Source organism: Ursus maritimus, unplaced genomic scaffold (assembly GCF_017311325.1).
Source record: "Ursus maritimus isolate PB19 unplaced genomic scaffold, ASM1731132v1 scaffold_14, whole genome shotgun sequence".
Lineage (NCBI taxonomy): Eukaryota > Metazoa > Chordata > Mammalia > Carnivora > Ursidae > Ursus > Ursus maritimus.
The window spans coordinates 4,611,805-4,627,439 of record NW_024423786.1 but is presented as its reverse complement, the minus strand read 5'-3'; the positions used below and the strand labels follow the sequence as shown (position 1 = coordinate 4,627,439).

The following is a 15,635-nucleotide window of genomic DNA, read 5'->3' as shown; positions in this document are numbered from 1 at the left end:
TGAAGTTTTAAAAAAAAGTCCTGATGAGCCAGACGTATTTCTGGAAGGAGGCAAGACCCACGTTCTCAGCTTTCTCTTGTGCTAAATACAGAGTCACAGTTGCTAGGGATTCGAAAATTAATTGGGGGCGGCGGGAAGAAAGAAAGAAATGGAGCCAACATCTCAATTTGAAGCCAAATATATAACAAGATGCTCCATCCCTCAGGGAACTGTCAGAACACGTCTGTAGTGACACCCACAAGAGAACAATGAAACACAGCTCCCTCTTCAAACCAGAGCATTCGGAGGGCCAGGCGTGAACAGGGCGCTGGGGGCGGGGCAAATGCTGCTCTCTGGCTTCTGGGTTGCTCAGCCCCTCTCTGAGTTTTGATATCTGGGATTTTGTTTGGTTTGTGCTTGTTGGGTTTCTGCACGGTGCTATTTATAGCCTCCACGTGGACAGCCCAGCCTGGGGCTGCCTGACATTGGGTCTCAGGGCCGGATGGGACCTTGACGTTGCTCTTGGGTCCTTCCTGGCCTGTATCTGAGGCCTGAGGGGAAGGGAGGACCTCTGCCTTTAGCACTGGCTGCCCGGAGCATCGCCCCGTCCAGAGGGGCCGTGTTGGGGAGATGCCTGCTGGGCCATGGGCCACTGCGTGGTGGCACCTGGGTGACACAGATCACCCTGTGCCAGGCTGAGGGTGGCTCACTCCCCTTGTGCTTCACCACCTTCTGGGGGGGGGGGCGGGCACTGGGGATCTGCGGTGAGAGTGAGGGAACAGAGGTACAGAGAGAGAGGGCTGTGTGTCACCCAGAAATCCTCTAAGGCCACTTCTCGCTGCCTGGGAATGTCCCACGTGGCCTCAGGCTAAATCTTGCCTAAGGGATTCTGCCTCTTGTACACCAACTGGCTTCCCTGGGCCTCAGTTTCCTCACATGCAATCGGGATCTCAATTCCTAGCTCAGAGGACTGTGGGGTGCAGGGCCAGGGTGAACGGGCGCTGCCTCTCCTCCTGGACGGCGGCCAGGCGCCTGCCACAGAGCCACAGCGTGAGGTCCAGTGGGCCCGAGGATGGTGAGAGGGTGGGGGCGCTGCTCTCCTTGTCCTGAATGCTGGCGGACAGAGCGCTTTCCTTTTCATAAAGGCTCGTCTTTGGTCTTCAGAAGAACACTGGGGAGCTGCACTCGCCACACCCCCCTTGGAGAACCTGCAGCTGGAACTGACTGGGGACAGTCTGGTTCTAGTCCCTGCTCGCTGTGCCCAGTCTCCTCCTCACTCCGGGCCTCATTTCCTCCATTTTACAAGGGCGCTAACTGGGGAAGCGCTGACATGCAGGACAGTCCACTGCAGGGACTGACACGGCCCGTACCAGGCTTGATGAAGCATCTCCCTGGGTCAGATTTATCCTGAGGCCCTTACCCATTTCTACATCCTCAGAAAGTTCTTTAACCATCTCCCTTGCATCCCTTCTCAGAGCCAGCTGACTGGGCTACGTGGGGGCACCAGAATTTCTGACCCATCCCAAGGCAGAGAGTGGGCGGACCACCTGTTCTCCAGAGACAGGAGGACCAGAGTCATGAGCTCCAATGACAAGTTTCCTTTATGTGGAGACGTATGAAAGTCATGCATCATTACACCTTGTACTCACAGAGCCAAGTTCTGCAGATACAGAAGGGCTAGGGGAGCAGACAAGAGGGGCCAACTGGAGACAGGTGCACCAGGAGATTGTCGAGGAACGGGCTTGGAGAAAGTGGCTGACCTTCCTTCCAGGTGGGGCCTGGGGACTTGGTCTGCATGTGTCTTTGGTCTAGAATTTGGTCTGCGAGTCTTAGAGAAGAAGCCTTTCTCGGGCCATCTCCAGAATGTTGCAATTTGCCCACCAACTTAAAATACTGTAGCCTTTCACGGGAGAGGAGATGTTGTAGCTTGAAATGACCACAAATGCCCAGGCAGCCACAGCTTGCCAAGCCCCCCTCATCCCCGTACATCACCTGTCCCCAGTCGTCGACAGTGGTTAGTTTACTAAGTTCCGTGAGACAAAGGAAAATAGGTCACATTGCTACTCAGTAAAATTAGGAAACAACAACAACAAAATCAAATCAGACACAGCGGCAACCATAAATACACAGAAAAACAGGAACACAGAATTGTTAACAGTTTGGAATAGGACTGGGTATTGTTTGGCAGAGTATATGCTTTGGAAACAGTGAAATGTGAATGCTTGCCAAAGAGAAGAGGTTCAGGATTGCCTCTGCCCCTTGGGAGGGGGACACCAGAGGCTCCTCCCCTCCCGAATCTGGGGAGAGGGTTCCAGGATTCAGAGAGCCCCTGCTCTGAAAACCCGAGCTGGACTTCACTCTCCATACCCCACGAGGCAGTCACTGTCGTTTGTGCGTGACGATGTTTAGTTTAGACTCTGAACTTGGAAGTGACAGTTTAAATGGCACAGTTTAGGTCCAAATGGGGGCTTGGGTGGAGACGTGTCCATCTCAGGATTTTAAAGGTGGAGTACCTTCTCTCCTGGTTCGAGAGGAATGCCGCTCTCAATCAGACTCTTGGTCAAACCAGTTCTGGGGTGCCAGCCCCCCGAACGATTCCACCTTTCTAGAAAACGCTCCCTCGCCTCCTCTCCTCGGTCCCCACGCAGTGCGCATCTCACACCTGCGACTGCAGGAGCTGGGATGTGAAGAGCTTCACCATCCCCCGACTCACCACCAAGGGCTGCTCTTGTGCCTGAACAGGGAGGAGGGTCTGGGAGCACTTCGTCTGAATCCAAGATCCAGGGAGCCTCCAAAATCAGTCTTGGCACTCCCAGCTAGGAGCTGGGGCAGCCCTGGGCGGGGAGCTTGTCAGAGGTCTCCCAGCCTCTGGGAGATGAGGACAGCTGAGGGTGGAGAGATGAGGAAAGAAAAGCGCCCCTCCCTGACACCAGGCCTCTCTGAACGCCTGGGCCCACACCCTTTGGTCCACTGGCTCACCCCTCGTCCCTCACCAAACACATCATGCTTCTCTCCTACACGCAGCTGCGAGAGATGTCAGCTGGGGAATGGCCAGAACCTGATAGAACCCCATTAAAATGCAACAGACCCATCTGGGTGACGTTTGGCGCCCTGAGACTGCTGGCTCCTGCTGGGCTGGCCTCAGACTGCTGCCTGGGATGCCCTGGGCGGCAGCCGAGTGGTCAGCCTCCTGAACATTGGGGCACCATCCTCCCCAGCCCTCCTGGGAGCTCTTGCCGTTCCCCCTCGGATGAATGGTTCTGACAATCTGTCCATCAGTCCTTCTGGCCATCCAACCTCGATCTCAAAGTACTAGGTGGGATTTTGCTCCTGGAGCAACGGTTTCTAGAGAGGACTTTCGCTGTATGGCGTCATCTGTCCGCTTTACGTCAGTCCCTTGATCTGAGGGGCTGAGTCATTGTTTTGGCATCTCTCTTCTTGGCTAAGACAAGTGTAATGAAGCATCTTCTCGTGGCCCTTCTTCCCCCAGCCCCTCTGGGTCTGGCCAGCCCGTGGGGCCTCTTCCTCCCCAGCTGTATACTCCTATTTGAACCAGGTTGGGAAGGCGCTACACCTTTAAAATGGGTCTACTGTCCAGGAAAATTCCACCCTGTGTTTTTGGGGGCAGAACTTTCTGCCAGCTACGCAAGCACCGAAGAATTGCTTTTGAAAACGAGATCTATTGCTGGCGAGAAGATCAATTCAAGTGGTAAAAGTGTATGACAATCTCGAAATGTATATATAGTTATATGTAAAAAAAAATACAAAGAAAAATTTACCAAGTTCCCATAAAATACATCTAATTCAATATGAAAGCTCTGCCTCACGCCGGACATCTGCCGGTGGGTTTTCTTTTTTGTACAAAATATCCCCAAATCAAAACGAAATACACACACGCACAATGCCACACACACGCACACTCCCACGCGCACACACACGCAGAGTAACATTTCCTGTGACAATTAAAAAAAACAATCCTAGTGCAAATAGAAAGCTCTGTAAACCTGGTCCTATGAGAATCTAATGTTAGTAAACAGCAGGGAAGCAGCCCGTCCACCTGAGGGCTCACATCATGGTCTCTACTATGATGTGGGTCGGTTTCATGAGCGCGCCGTTCACGGCCAGGCGGGAGCTGTAGGGCGTCGCCCCCTCGCGCTCCACGGCCCAGCGGTTGGGTTCCCTCGGGGTCAGCAGGTATTTGAGTCTCTGGAGAAGGAAGGGGACGGGAGCAGAGAGGCAAGTCAGGTGGTCTGCTTCCCCTCTCCCCCACGACCGTCTACACCCTCTGAATCCGGCCAGTGGGCCGTTTGGCCTTTGGCAGACTAGGACCCTCTCTGGACCCCCCCATCGTATCCACTGGCAAATGAAGGGGTTGAACCAAGGTGCTTCTGAGGTCCCTCCGGGCCTTGAATCAGGGCAGAATTCCCGTCAGTAGTTTCCTTGGCCAACCCCTGCTCGCACACCTCAGGGACAGGGGACTCACGCCTCCCAGCTCCAACTTCTTTCTCCCATGGAGCTGAAATATGCCTCCTTGTAATTCCCATCCCCCCGCTTCCCTGACTTTGCAAAGCAGCCCGAGTTTCTGCAATTTCTATGCCAGAGGTTGGATAACTGTTGTGAGCCTTCTATGGCTCCCACCTCCCCCAAGGAGAAACTCCGAACTCCTCAGTCGCCTGTAAACGGCATTTTCTGCCTTCTGGCACTAGGGTCCCCCCCTTCCCCCCGCAGGTGTCCGGTTCTCCCTGCTCGGGGCTCGGACACCACTGCTCCTGTCGAGCTGCATCTTCTGACAGAGAGGAAGGAGCCAGAGGTGGGACTGCACGAGAATCAGCCCATCACTTTTGGGCAGGGTGAGTTGTGTCCTCCCGACTGGTTGCTGGATCATGGACTCAGTGAGGGAAAGAGCCCTTCTCAGGACCCCCAGAAAGCCAACAGTGGAATCGGGACTGGAACTCAGGGCTCCTGACTCCCAGCTCCCCTCCTGCCAAGCGTCCATTCAGAGGCTTCAGTAGGAAGCGGTCGTGAAGATACCTTCCTACATAGGCATTTACATTCCATTTAAATATACTACATTTAAGCTGCTTATTAAAAGCTACAGGATTTCACTGGGAAAGTCCAGATTTCCATCTGCTCTTAAAAACTTGCAAGATCTGGTAAGCCCAGGGCCACACACCTGCTCTTGGTAACAACGGCCAGAGCTCAAGGCCTGGCTGCCTGCTGACGCTCTGGCTCACCTTCTCCAGGTCCCTCCCAGCCCCGCCTGATGGCTTCCCTCGCCTGGGTTCCCTGCCTGGTCCTGGAGCAACTGGCCTGGAGGCCCCAGGGCAAGGGCAAGGGCAAGGGCAAGCGATGGAAGGGCAGCCAGAGAGCAGGTTCGGCTCCTTTCCATCACGTTGCCTCTCCGCACAGGTACACGCCCAGAAGGTGGGACAAGAGGCAGATAAGGCCGGGCGGCCAGCCGGGGCTCCAGCTATATGGGAGGTGCAGACGGAACTGGAGTCAGCCCAGGACAGAGCTCTGGGTTTGCAAACCTGGCTCAGAGAGACGCTCATGGCTGGGAGCACAGGCGGGGGACAGGTCGAGGGGCCCACAGCAAACGGATCGATGGGGCTCCTATGCCTTCAGAGGAGGGGGCTTTGGTTATCTGCCTGGTTTGTAGGTGCAAGTTTGGGTGGAGGCCTCACCCACACCCTCCTCCTTCCCCCACACAAACCCCATTCTCATCAAACCTCTAAACTTGGGATGAAACACTATGTTAGAATTAGGCTTTGCAGGGACACAAGTCAGTGTTAGGTGTCCCCCACGCCCCCATCCACGGTTGAAGTACGCAACTGCTGTGGGCACTGACCAATCAGAACGGACATTCAAGACCCTCTGCTGTGCCCTAATGACCTTTTTAGTTTCTGGGTAGGAAGGACATTCTGGAAAATTCCCAAGGAGGGGCTGGGTTAGCATGGAGTGTTTGGGGGGGGACATGCGGAGGGCTCAGGGCCGTAGCAATCACCCATCCGTTCCCAGACCCAGTAGTTCAGGATTTTAACAAATAATAGGGCCTACCAGGAATCTGGCTGAACACTGGGGTCCTTCCCTGTGTCCTCTGAGAAATTACAACGGGTCCGATGCTGCAGGAAGACCCCAAGGGCCCCAGGGCTGTCCTGGCTCAGGCGGACCCCAGCTTCAAGGCCTCCTGTTTTGCTCCCGGGCACACCCCCGCCTACTTCCTCTGTCCAGGGCAGGCTGCTCCCTTTCTGCCTGGGCAGCCCCTCTCCACAACCCCCCCCAACCTCCAGGCCATTCCCCTGCCCACAAGGAAACTGGCCCAGCCCAAGGGGGAGCCAGGGCCCCAGGACATCCTGGCTCCAGATTTTTAAGAGAATAACAATAAAAACAGCCCAGAACAAAACAGTATAGTCTTGGAGCTGGCCCAAGCCCAAAGGTTAAGGGAGATTCTAAGAAAAGGATTTCTTGGAAAGAGCTCCAGCTTTTGCCACAGCCTGGAATCTGCAGTATTGTTGGGAGAAATTTCTGAGGGGTTGGTGGTAAGGAGGGGGCCTCGGAATGGGAGGCTGGCAGGCACAGGGACCTGGGGGCCTGAGGTTCTGTCTCCAGCAGCAGACAGGGCCACAGATGTGGGAAAGGGGACACCAGCATGGGTTGGGCTTATCCAAAACTTGGCTTCAAGGTAAGAGAAGGGCTCTGGGAGCTCAGGCTTCCTTCCCGGCTCCTTGTCTCCTGTCTTATGGTTTCAGCAACACGGCCCCCACTTCTCCCAGGATAAAGCCCTAGCTCTGAGCTTGGCATGCAAAACCATGGTCACCTGTCCAGTGCCATCGCCCACCCCCAGCACATGTCACTGCTGCCCAAGTGCTGTCATATGTCCTTGCCTGTGAATGCACCGGGCATCACGGCCTTCCAGGTCTCATCCTCTGCCCGGCAAATTCCTCCTCCTGCCCACAGCCCTGCTCCGAACGTCACCACAGAGCCTTTGTCCACGGGAACTGTTCTTTGTTCCCGTTCCCCCACGTGCCTGCCCACAATCTCAAGCCCTCTGTGGGGCAGGCAAGGGGTCCAGGACCCAGACAGAGCAGCGATGTGCCCAAGGTCACACAGCAAGCCAACAGCCAACAGCCGGTAGCTGGCTTTCCCCCTCCTCCCTCCCCCTCCCGCACCCCCCGCAGCCAGCCTCGGCCCCATGTGCTCACCACGAGGAACGGCCCTTCCGTCTGGCAGAGGCGGATGACCATGACCAAGGGGACACACATCATGGAGGACAGGGCCAGACTCCAGCCTAGCCCGATGGCCCAGGTGGGGTACACATAGACTTTGTTGTAGGTCAGGGGGATGTACTTGACGAGAGAGAAGATAAAACATCCCTGTGGAGAGATGGTGCAGTCAGGGGGGGCCCTGGGCATCGGGGGCAGGGAGCTTCGGGAATCAGGGCAGGCCTCACCCGAGGGGCCTTCCCCCTTCTCCACTCTGCTGCCTGAGGACCTCCCCTGGGGCAGATCTGATCAAGTTGCTTCCCAGCTCAGGGCCCTTCTGTGGCTTCCCAGTGCCTCCAGGACGCTGTCCAAACTCCTCAGCCTGGCCAGCAACGTTGGCCAGGAGCTGTGCCCCTTCACCCCTTACCTACCCACTACCCCTTCCTCCACATCCACACTCCAGCTGCCCTGAAATCTTTCCAGCTCCTCAGCCACTCACCCCGGGGCCTCAGAACAGGCTGTTCTCTGACTGGACCCCTCCACCCTCCATCTTCTCATCTGAATTTAGCTCTCGTGGTCCTGCCGTACTTGTCCAGGCCCTGCCCAGACTCGGGAAAAGCACGTGGTTATTACTCCTTCAGCACCCGCTCCCCCACCCAACTGAGTCAGTGGGACAGGTGGGGTGTCAGTCTTGCTCCCCCCGGTTCTTTAACACCTGGTGCAGCTCGAGGTCCACAAAGCAGGTGCATAATAAAGTTGAGCTGCACGGCTGAAAGTCTTTCCTCCCCTCCCCACTGCCACTAACCATCTCCATCCCTGACGCCCAGACCTAGCCTCCCAGGACCAGGTGCAGACCTAGGCCTTGCCCAGCTGGGTATCCAGCTCCAAGCCCATGCCAATGGCCAGTGGCCACCAGCATCCATGAACGGTGGGGTGCGGTGAGCTCTGAGCCCAAAAGCCTGCGCAAAGTCTGCATTTCCCTGAGAGGAGAACATAGGACTGGCTGGGAGGGCCCAGGACTTGTGCTTCTTGTCAGGATCCCAGCATCTCAGTGTATAACCCAGGGTTGTCTTAGATTCGTCCACAATGTAAACATGACTTACATCTTCACTACCTAATATCTGGGGTTTGATGGGAAGACAAATCCACAGAAACCAGAATTAGTGATGCGGGAAGGGAGAGCACCAGGGTGCAGATGTCTTCTACTAGGTGTCTACTGTATGCCTGGCCCTAAGGGTGGGGTGTAGCTTAGACAGGGAGAGGCCCAGAAGAGCGCTGCTCTTGGCTCTCCCAGCACCAGGAAGCTTGGTACCTGCCCGTTCATATTCCTCTCTCCACCAGGTGACCTTACCTACCACCTGCGGATGCAGGCTACTTCTCATCTATCCAACTCCTCGGGGAGGGAAGGAGGAAGAAACTGATGGTCAGAGTGGTGAGAGGAGTTTCTCACAAATCAACGTCAAGTGAGGACGAGAACACGGCTTTGAACCCAGCTAAATTCATCTCCAACGATAACTCGCCAATTGTGGTTCCCGGCTGCTACAGTCTACTGAATTTTGTGGGGAAAATATGCACCTCAGAGGAGAAGACCCCAGCCATATTCAAGGACAGCAATAACAACCCAAGGTTGTCGGCTGCCACTCACCTCCCACGGCAGAGTCCTTGCTTTATGACAGGGTACACTGGGGCCCCAAGAGGTAAGGGACTCGCTTAAGGTCCCACACAGTGCGTTAAGGGCAGTGTGGATTTATTCTGGCCCAGGAGTGGGGTCACTGAGGGGAGGATCCATTCACCTCTCCACATCAGCTTCCTAAACGCAAGGGACATTTCTGCCATTTGCACTCCTCACAGTATGAGCCGAGAATGGCATAGCAGTGTCTTCCCCTGCAGTTAGCTCCAAAGCTCATGACTGGTTTCAAACAACAGAGAAGCAGAAGGCTTCCCTTTGGCCAGAGCCTCTGAGTGGAAGTTTGAAGTGGGGTGCCTGGGCACGCTCTAAGCTCCATTCCAAGATGGTGGGCAAGGGAACCCTGGTGGGAAGAGGAATGTGGCACATCGCTGCCCTTGGGTCCTGGGTGGGTACGAAGCTTCCTTGGTCTTGGCAGAGTCCAGAGCATCTCTCTGCTGGGACCTCCCACAACCCCCACCCTGCCATGGAAACACCGCATTTCCAACGTCTATGACCTGTCTCCATTTGACATCCCAGAGGCCCCGCAACTTCATCAGTGACTCAAACAGCTCACTGAGTTCCAGAAGGGCTCCAGCAAAGCTTATGTGCTCTGTTGTGGAGCCCCTGAATTTCTCAACATGCCCCGATACACCTTCCTCTTTCAGAATGCCTTGCCTTTGCACAGGCTGGTTCCTCTCCCAGGGATGCCCTTCCTATTTTCTCTTTCTGACCAGCTCTTACTTATCCTTCAAAACTCATCTCAAGGTAACTTCTGGGAGCAGCCTGCGGCCCCACCTCTCCCACGCAGAGGCGTCACTGGGCTTGTTACAGGTCCGCACGTGGCAGATGCTAAGTGAAAGGTGATTTAGCAGGTAAGAACGTCAAGCCCCAAGGAGAACAGACTAACACCCACAGCGAGGCAGGGCAGAACTCACAACACAGGGGCGCCTGGGTGGCACAGCGGTTAAAGCGTCTGCCTTCGGCTCAGGGCGTGATCCTGGAGTTCCGGGATCGAGCCCCACATCAGGCTCCTCTGCTATGAGCCTGCTTCTTCCTCTCCCACTCCCCCTGCTTGTGTTCCCTCTCTCACTGGCTGTCTCTATCTCTGTCAAATAAATAAATAAAATCTTTAAAAAAAAAAAAAAAAAAAGAACTCACAACACAGAGAACTGGAGTGACCACGGCCCAGCTGTACTTCATCCAGGGCCCAGGCCGATAGCCAATCATGTCCTCAATACCGTCATACAGGTTATCGCTGCCTAGGAGAGACAGAGGCAGACAGACAGTGACGCCGTGTCCAACACTAGCATCTGAATTACACAGAAGGGGCTCAAGGGCCATGAGGGGGTCCCTGGGGTCTGCTCCGGGGCCCTGCTACTTGATGCCACAAAGACCCAAGAGTGGCAGACATTGATCTGAAATTATTTGAAATTCAAATGTTAACTGGGCCTCCTATATTTTTCAGGCAAACAGACAAACCCCAAATCCTGGTGTGGCCAATCCAAGGTCTCAAGAGGGTTGAAATGGACCGTGCCTGGACCCCAGAGCAGTACATCATAGGTAGACCCCTGCACAGCCCAATTCTGTGTTTGTAAAACATCCAGTCAAACCCTGCGTCTTTAGCATGAGGAGAACACGCAGGGTGGTTACAGTGATACCATTTCTGTAGGGAAGGGGCAGCCTGGAGGGGACAAGTCCAGATGGGGAAGGCCTTTGTCTTCCAATCAGAATGAACTCCCCTGAGAATTCTCTGTTTTGGAAGCTGCTAAATACAGAGACCCAAAGCAGAGGCTTGAGAAAGGATACGCAAGACTCCGTACTCACCATAGACCCAGGCAATAACAAAACATTCAAAGAATGCAACCCACAAAAGGCATACACCGCTAGCTGCATAGTAGTCAAATAGTTGAAACACATACATGCCACCCTGTGAAGGAAAAACCAGAGAACGTTGACTGGCTAGTTGGTATCCAAATCCCTCAATATATAAAGAGCTTTGGCATATCATTAAGAAATAAAAAACCCAAGAGAAAAACGGGCACAGACTATGATGACCAGATCCATGTGTAAAAAGATGCTCAACTTCGTGTTTGAAAAATTTAATTAAAAACACTCAGGGGTGCCTGGCTGGCTCAGTCGGTGGAATGTGTGACTTCTGATCTCAGGGTTCTATGTTCGAGCCCCACGTTGGGCATAGAGACTCCTTAAGAAAATAAAATCTTTAAAACACACACACAGAAAAATGAAAGCAAAATATGTGTTCCTTAGCAAAAATGATGGGTTTCCTGAAGCCTGCTTCCAAAGGAGGTGCTGAAAACTAACTGGGGCCAGCAGAGAGTAATACTTCAGTGGTATCTAGCTGCTCGGTGTGGACCTGTGATCTGCCTTTGGCACGCGTGTATTCCTTAAAGGCACTTCTCGAGAAACATTTCTTTGTATTTCCAGTAGGAAAAAGTGGTGATGTGAAACCCAGACCGAGTTTGGGGGCCCATGCAGCGGTCTGCTCGAGAGTGTGGGGAGGTAGGTGGGAGGGGCCCGTGAAACAGCAGGCTACGCCAGGCTTCCACGCTTCTGTTATTTAGCACAAGACTCTCTTTCTTTTCTGGCCTGCCTCTTCTTAGACAGCTGATCCACTGTTTCCTTGGACGCTCCCTGCTTCCTTCCTCTCTGCTTCTTTCTTCCCATTTAGATGGATCCTCCTTGTGGCCCTGCCCACCCTCTGAATAACACACACTCCCTGTCGACCAGCCAGGCCCCGGGCACTGCCTGCAGTGTTCACCAGGAGGTCTGCATTTACCCTCCAGAACATCTCTGCCTCCCTCCGGGCCTGAGAAGGGCCACTGCACAGTCATGGATGAAAGAGCTGCTATTAAAATGGATTTCAGCTCAAGTACCTCTCCCCCAGGCCTCCTGGAAGGAGAGAGGGACAGAGGGCAGGCGGTGGCCATGGTGTTGCCATGGTCACGGGAGAAAGGGCTGGGGAGTCTGGGTCAACTGCTAGGTCCTGAGCTACCTCCTGCTGTCCACAATGGAGGCCAAGTCCCCCAGGCGTGGGGGGGACCCCTGAGCCGGGTGGGGCCAGGAGATCCCCCCCCATCCACCCCGGTCCTGGTCCTCCTGCCTCGCCACTGCCTTCACTGGCCGGGGTCAGTACAGCCCCGACCTGATCTTTGAAGCATGTGCAGGTCACCAAGAGCCCTGCAAAGAGAAGGTCCCCCGTGCCAGGTGAGAAAGCCACCTACCTCCGTCACCATCGCCAGCCCCAGCAAGTAGCTGACGCTGCACACGGAGGCGATGAAGATTTCCCGACGGAAACCCTTCCTTAGGAAGGATGGGTAAAGGTCGACCAAGGACGTGACCTGTCCTTCGACTTCAACAAACTGTGGAGGAGAAGAGAGTGGCTGAGCCCCACGTGCCCGGCACCTCCCCTCTGCTCGGAGAGGAGAGTCCCCAGCACGCACAGAGTAGCATGGGGGGTCGAGTCCAAACGTATGAACCTGGTCTGCTGGTCTCTGCCTGGGGAGTCCCGCCGGCTGGTCAAGCCACAGTGGGCCAAGCACAGTTCTCCAAACAGCCCACACGTCCGTGTCTTTGCTTAATGAAGCTCATCAGAATGTCTTTCCTTCATCATTCAGGACTCAGCTCAAGAACGACCACTTCTCTGAAGCCAGCGCTGACCTCCCGCCTTAGCCCGCTGGCTGGCACAGACGTGCTGGCACGAACACCTCCTGCCATTTCAGTCTTGGCCCTTTCTGACACCGAGGGCAGTGTCCCCTCATTTCTGGGCCTCCAGTGCCCAGGGTGGCCAGGCACGTGTGGCTGCCCAGCAGACCCTGAAGAAGGGACGGGGGTAACTCAGGCCAAGTCCGGGCTCCAGTTTCCCCATCAGATTCATGTGGTGGTTTTAGCTCTGTGGGGACTGTGGATCCATGAAAGAATCCACATGCCCACACATGTGAGCCAAGCGCTCACCGTGCCCCCAGGAACCCATTCCTGGGCTCCCAAAGGTAGAGAAGCCTATTGGAAGGGGCCCCTCCCTGGGTAACATGCTAGGGTGATTCTCAACCTCTCTAAATCTTCTAAATCTTTCCATCTTTGCAACTAACGATATAACTCGGAGACAGATCCGTATCATTACACGGAGAGCCGCCTCTGTTTGCAATGGCAGCATGAAACTGTCCTGTGCACGCGGAGCGTCAAGGGTCTGACCGATGCCCGATGGATGGGTTCCCGCCTTCTGCGGCTGCTGACCTGGGCAAGGACGCTTCCTCCCCACGTATCTTTGGCGCGTATGTATCGCAGCACAACCCGGAAGTGAAGCCGAACCGCTCTGCCAACCAACACACCCACCAAGGCCTGTCTGTCGGATTCCTTTAAAAGTTGAAAAGCTAAAACCTTGACCCTTCTGTTCTTTCATCCACGAGAGGCATTTGGGAAGGATGTCTCCCCACCATTCCTACAAGAAAAATCCGACCACTTAAGTCCTTTGGGATGCACCCGAGGAGATCAAGGAATACAAACAAGGAGCAAATCCCTTTCATGGCTAAAAGGGGCTGGAAGAATGATTCTTTGTTGCCAGGAATTCAGGGAAAAGATGAGCAAGAGGCTCTTGAAAGGGGCCCAAAGAGAAGTGGCTGATGGTCTGACCTCTGACTGATGCGTCGGCCAACGGGGTTTTGGAACGGCCACTGAATTACAGCAAACCAGCTCAAACACCAATCTTCAAAAGGAGTTTAGAAACAAAGGTTCTTTCCTTTTTGAGATGGGGAAATCAAAGACAGGAAGGTGCAGTGCCACCGTGAGTCAGGGTCAAGACCGGCACGAGCCCCTCATTTCCAAGTTCCCTTCAGACCTCTCCCTCACTTAACAGCTACGGGACCCTGATTTCTCCAAGCATCAGTCTTCTCCCCCGTACAATCGGGGGATCTTGCCTACTCAGCAGGGATGTTGAGAAAGATCTGAAATCATGAGAGGAAAAACTGGTAATCGCGTGATTGTGGTGAACCCAAGTCGGGGGCTGGGTGAGCTCCAGGGAGGTGGGGCCGGCTCTCTCCCCCTCCTGCGCTGTCTGCTCTCTCGTGCAAGCGCAAGCGTCTGCCTCCAGGCGCGTGACATCCCTCCTCCACCTCACCAAGAAATACACAATGAGGGGCGCCTGGGTGGCTCAGCTGTTAAGCGTCTGCCTTCGGCTCAGGTCATGATCCCGGGGTCCTGGGATCGAGCCCCGCATCAGGCTCCCTGCTCGGTGGGAAGCCTGCTTCTCCCTCTCACACTCCCCTTGCTTGTGTTCCCTCTCTTGCTGTCTCTGTCAAATAAATAAATAAATAAAACCTTTTAAAAAAAGAAAAAAGCAAAGAAATACACAACGATACAACAGATCCTAAGCCAAAGAGCGCTCCCTCCACACGCTAGGCATCTGGGAGGGCGTTTCCTTTACGCGCAAAGGTCACACTCCATCAGCAAGAGGCGTCCGCCTGAGATTGCCTGGGGATCTCCAGCACTTCCACGGGACGAAGCTATTTTGGGGGAGTCCAAGGCAAGGCCAGGGGGGGATGAATTAGCAGGTCAGGCAATGGGCGGCCCCACGGGCAAGCCCATTCCTTAAACCAGCTCTGCACGGCCTTGGCCGAGCCCTTGTCTCCCTCAGCCTCGGTTTTCTGGGCTCTGCAGGGTAACAGCGTGCAGCTATAGGGACGCTACAGATTAAGGAGTTAACATATGAAAAGAGAGAAAAAAGAAAACAAAAACAGGACTGGGAAAAGGGGCAATGGGAACCTGTGTAATGGGGACAGAGCTTCGGTTTGGGAAGATGCAGAAGTTCCGGGGACGGAGGCTGCTGATGGTCGCACGGCAGTGTGAACGTACTCAATGTCACTGAACTGCGTGCTTAGTTGAGACGGTCCAGTTTACGTTATGTGCACTTTGCCACACGCGGGTAGGTCAAAAGCCTGGCGTGAAGCCTTGCCCGCAGGAACGCCTTGTGTGACGGTGCTCTGGTTGCCTTCACGGGGCATGAAGGGGTTACCGGCATCTGCAAAACCTTTCCTACGTCCCTGAGTTCACATAGCAAATAGATGCAAAGGAGGGATTACAACCTAGGCCATCAGAATCCTGAGGCATCGTGCCCTAGCACCTGGGGGTCAAATCCCCATCGTGCCCTTCTTGGTATAACAACTAGGCAGGTCATCTAAGGGCTCTGACCGCTGAGTTTCATGTTCTGAGCGGAAAGGGTACCAGCTCCCCCCGATGCTGGCTTTGAGAGCTGGCCACGATGCCCCGAGCCTGTTGGCCGCCATGAGAGGTGTATCTCTCCAGCCAGGCCCCCCTGCCTCCCAGGGAGAAAACTAATGAATAAACCACCTCTGCTCACTCAGGAAGCAGCTTCCACAGCCTGAGAGGCCCATCTGGGGCCCATGGAGATGTCATGCTTTGTCATTTATTAACCTCTGTTTTTTTGTTTTCACTTAGAGCTTTAGAAGAAGTTATAAAAGCCATTTGCTTGGGGCCTCCAAAGGCCAAACTCATTAACGAGGAATGATTAATGGAGTCCTCTTGCTGTTTACACGGCTCAAGCCCACCAAACGACTGCACAAGTATTTTGTTTTTGGGCTCCCAAATGTTTCCACTCTGTCTTCTCTGCTAATCCTGGTCCCCTTCCTGCCAAATCCTTCGCTCTGTTCTTGACCTTGCTGGCAGACTGCCTCCTCTCCTCTTCCTGACCTTCTAAGATGTTCCTCCTACCTGGTTCTGAGCCCACAGGGACCCACCCTGGGCCCCGGTGTGGA

The 15,635-nt window shown here is 54.6% G+C and overlaps 1 protein-coding gene across 1 annotated transcript in view; it reads right to left on the bottom strand.

Moving 5' to 3' along the window:
* Window positions 1-1,562: 1,562 nt before the first annotated feature.
* The window catches only part of SLC6A6 (solute carrier family 6 member 6), a 45,571-nt gene continuing 31,498 nt past the window's right edge, over window positions 1,563-15,635 (bottom strand). Inside the window, exons 11-15 of the mRNA XM_040628409.1 lie at window positions 12,093-12,230; window positions 10,675-10,777; window positions 10,009-10,109; window positions 7,182-7,352; window positions 1,563-4,185 (exon numbers count right to left, since the gene is read on the bottom strand). Of these exons, the coding sequence (XP_040484343.1) occupies window positions 4,045-4,185; window positions 7,182-7,352; window positions 10,009-10,109; window positions 10,675-10,777; window positions 12,093-12,230 (654 nt within the window). The 3' untranslated portion in view covers window positions 1,563-4,044. The remainder of the gene's footprint in view (window positions 4,186-7,181; window positions 7,353-10,008; window positions 10,110-10,674; window positions 10,778-12,092; window positions 12,231-15,635) is intronic.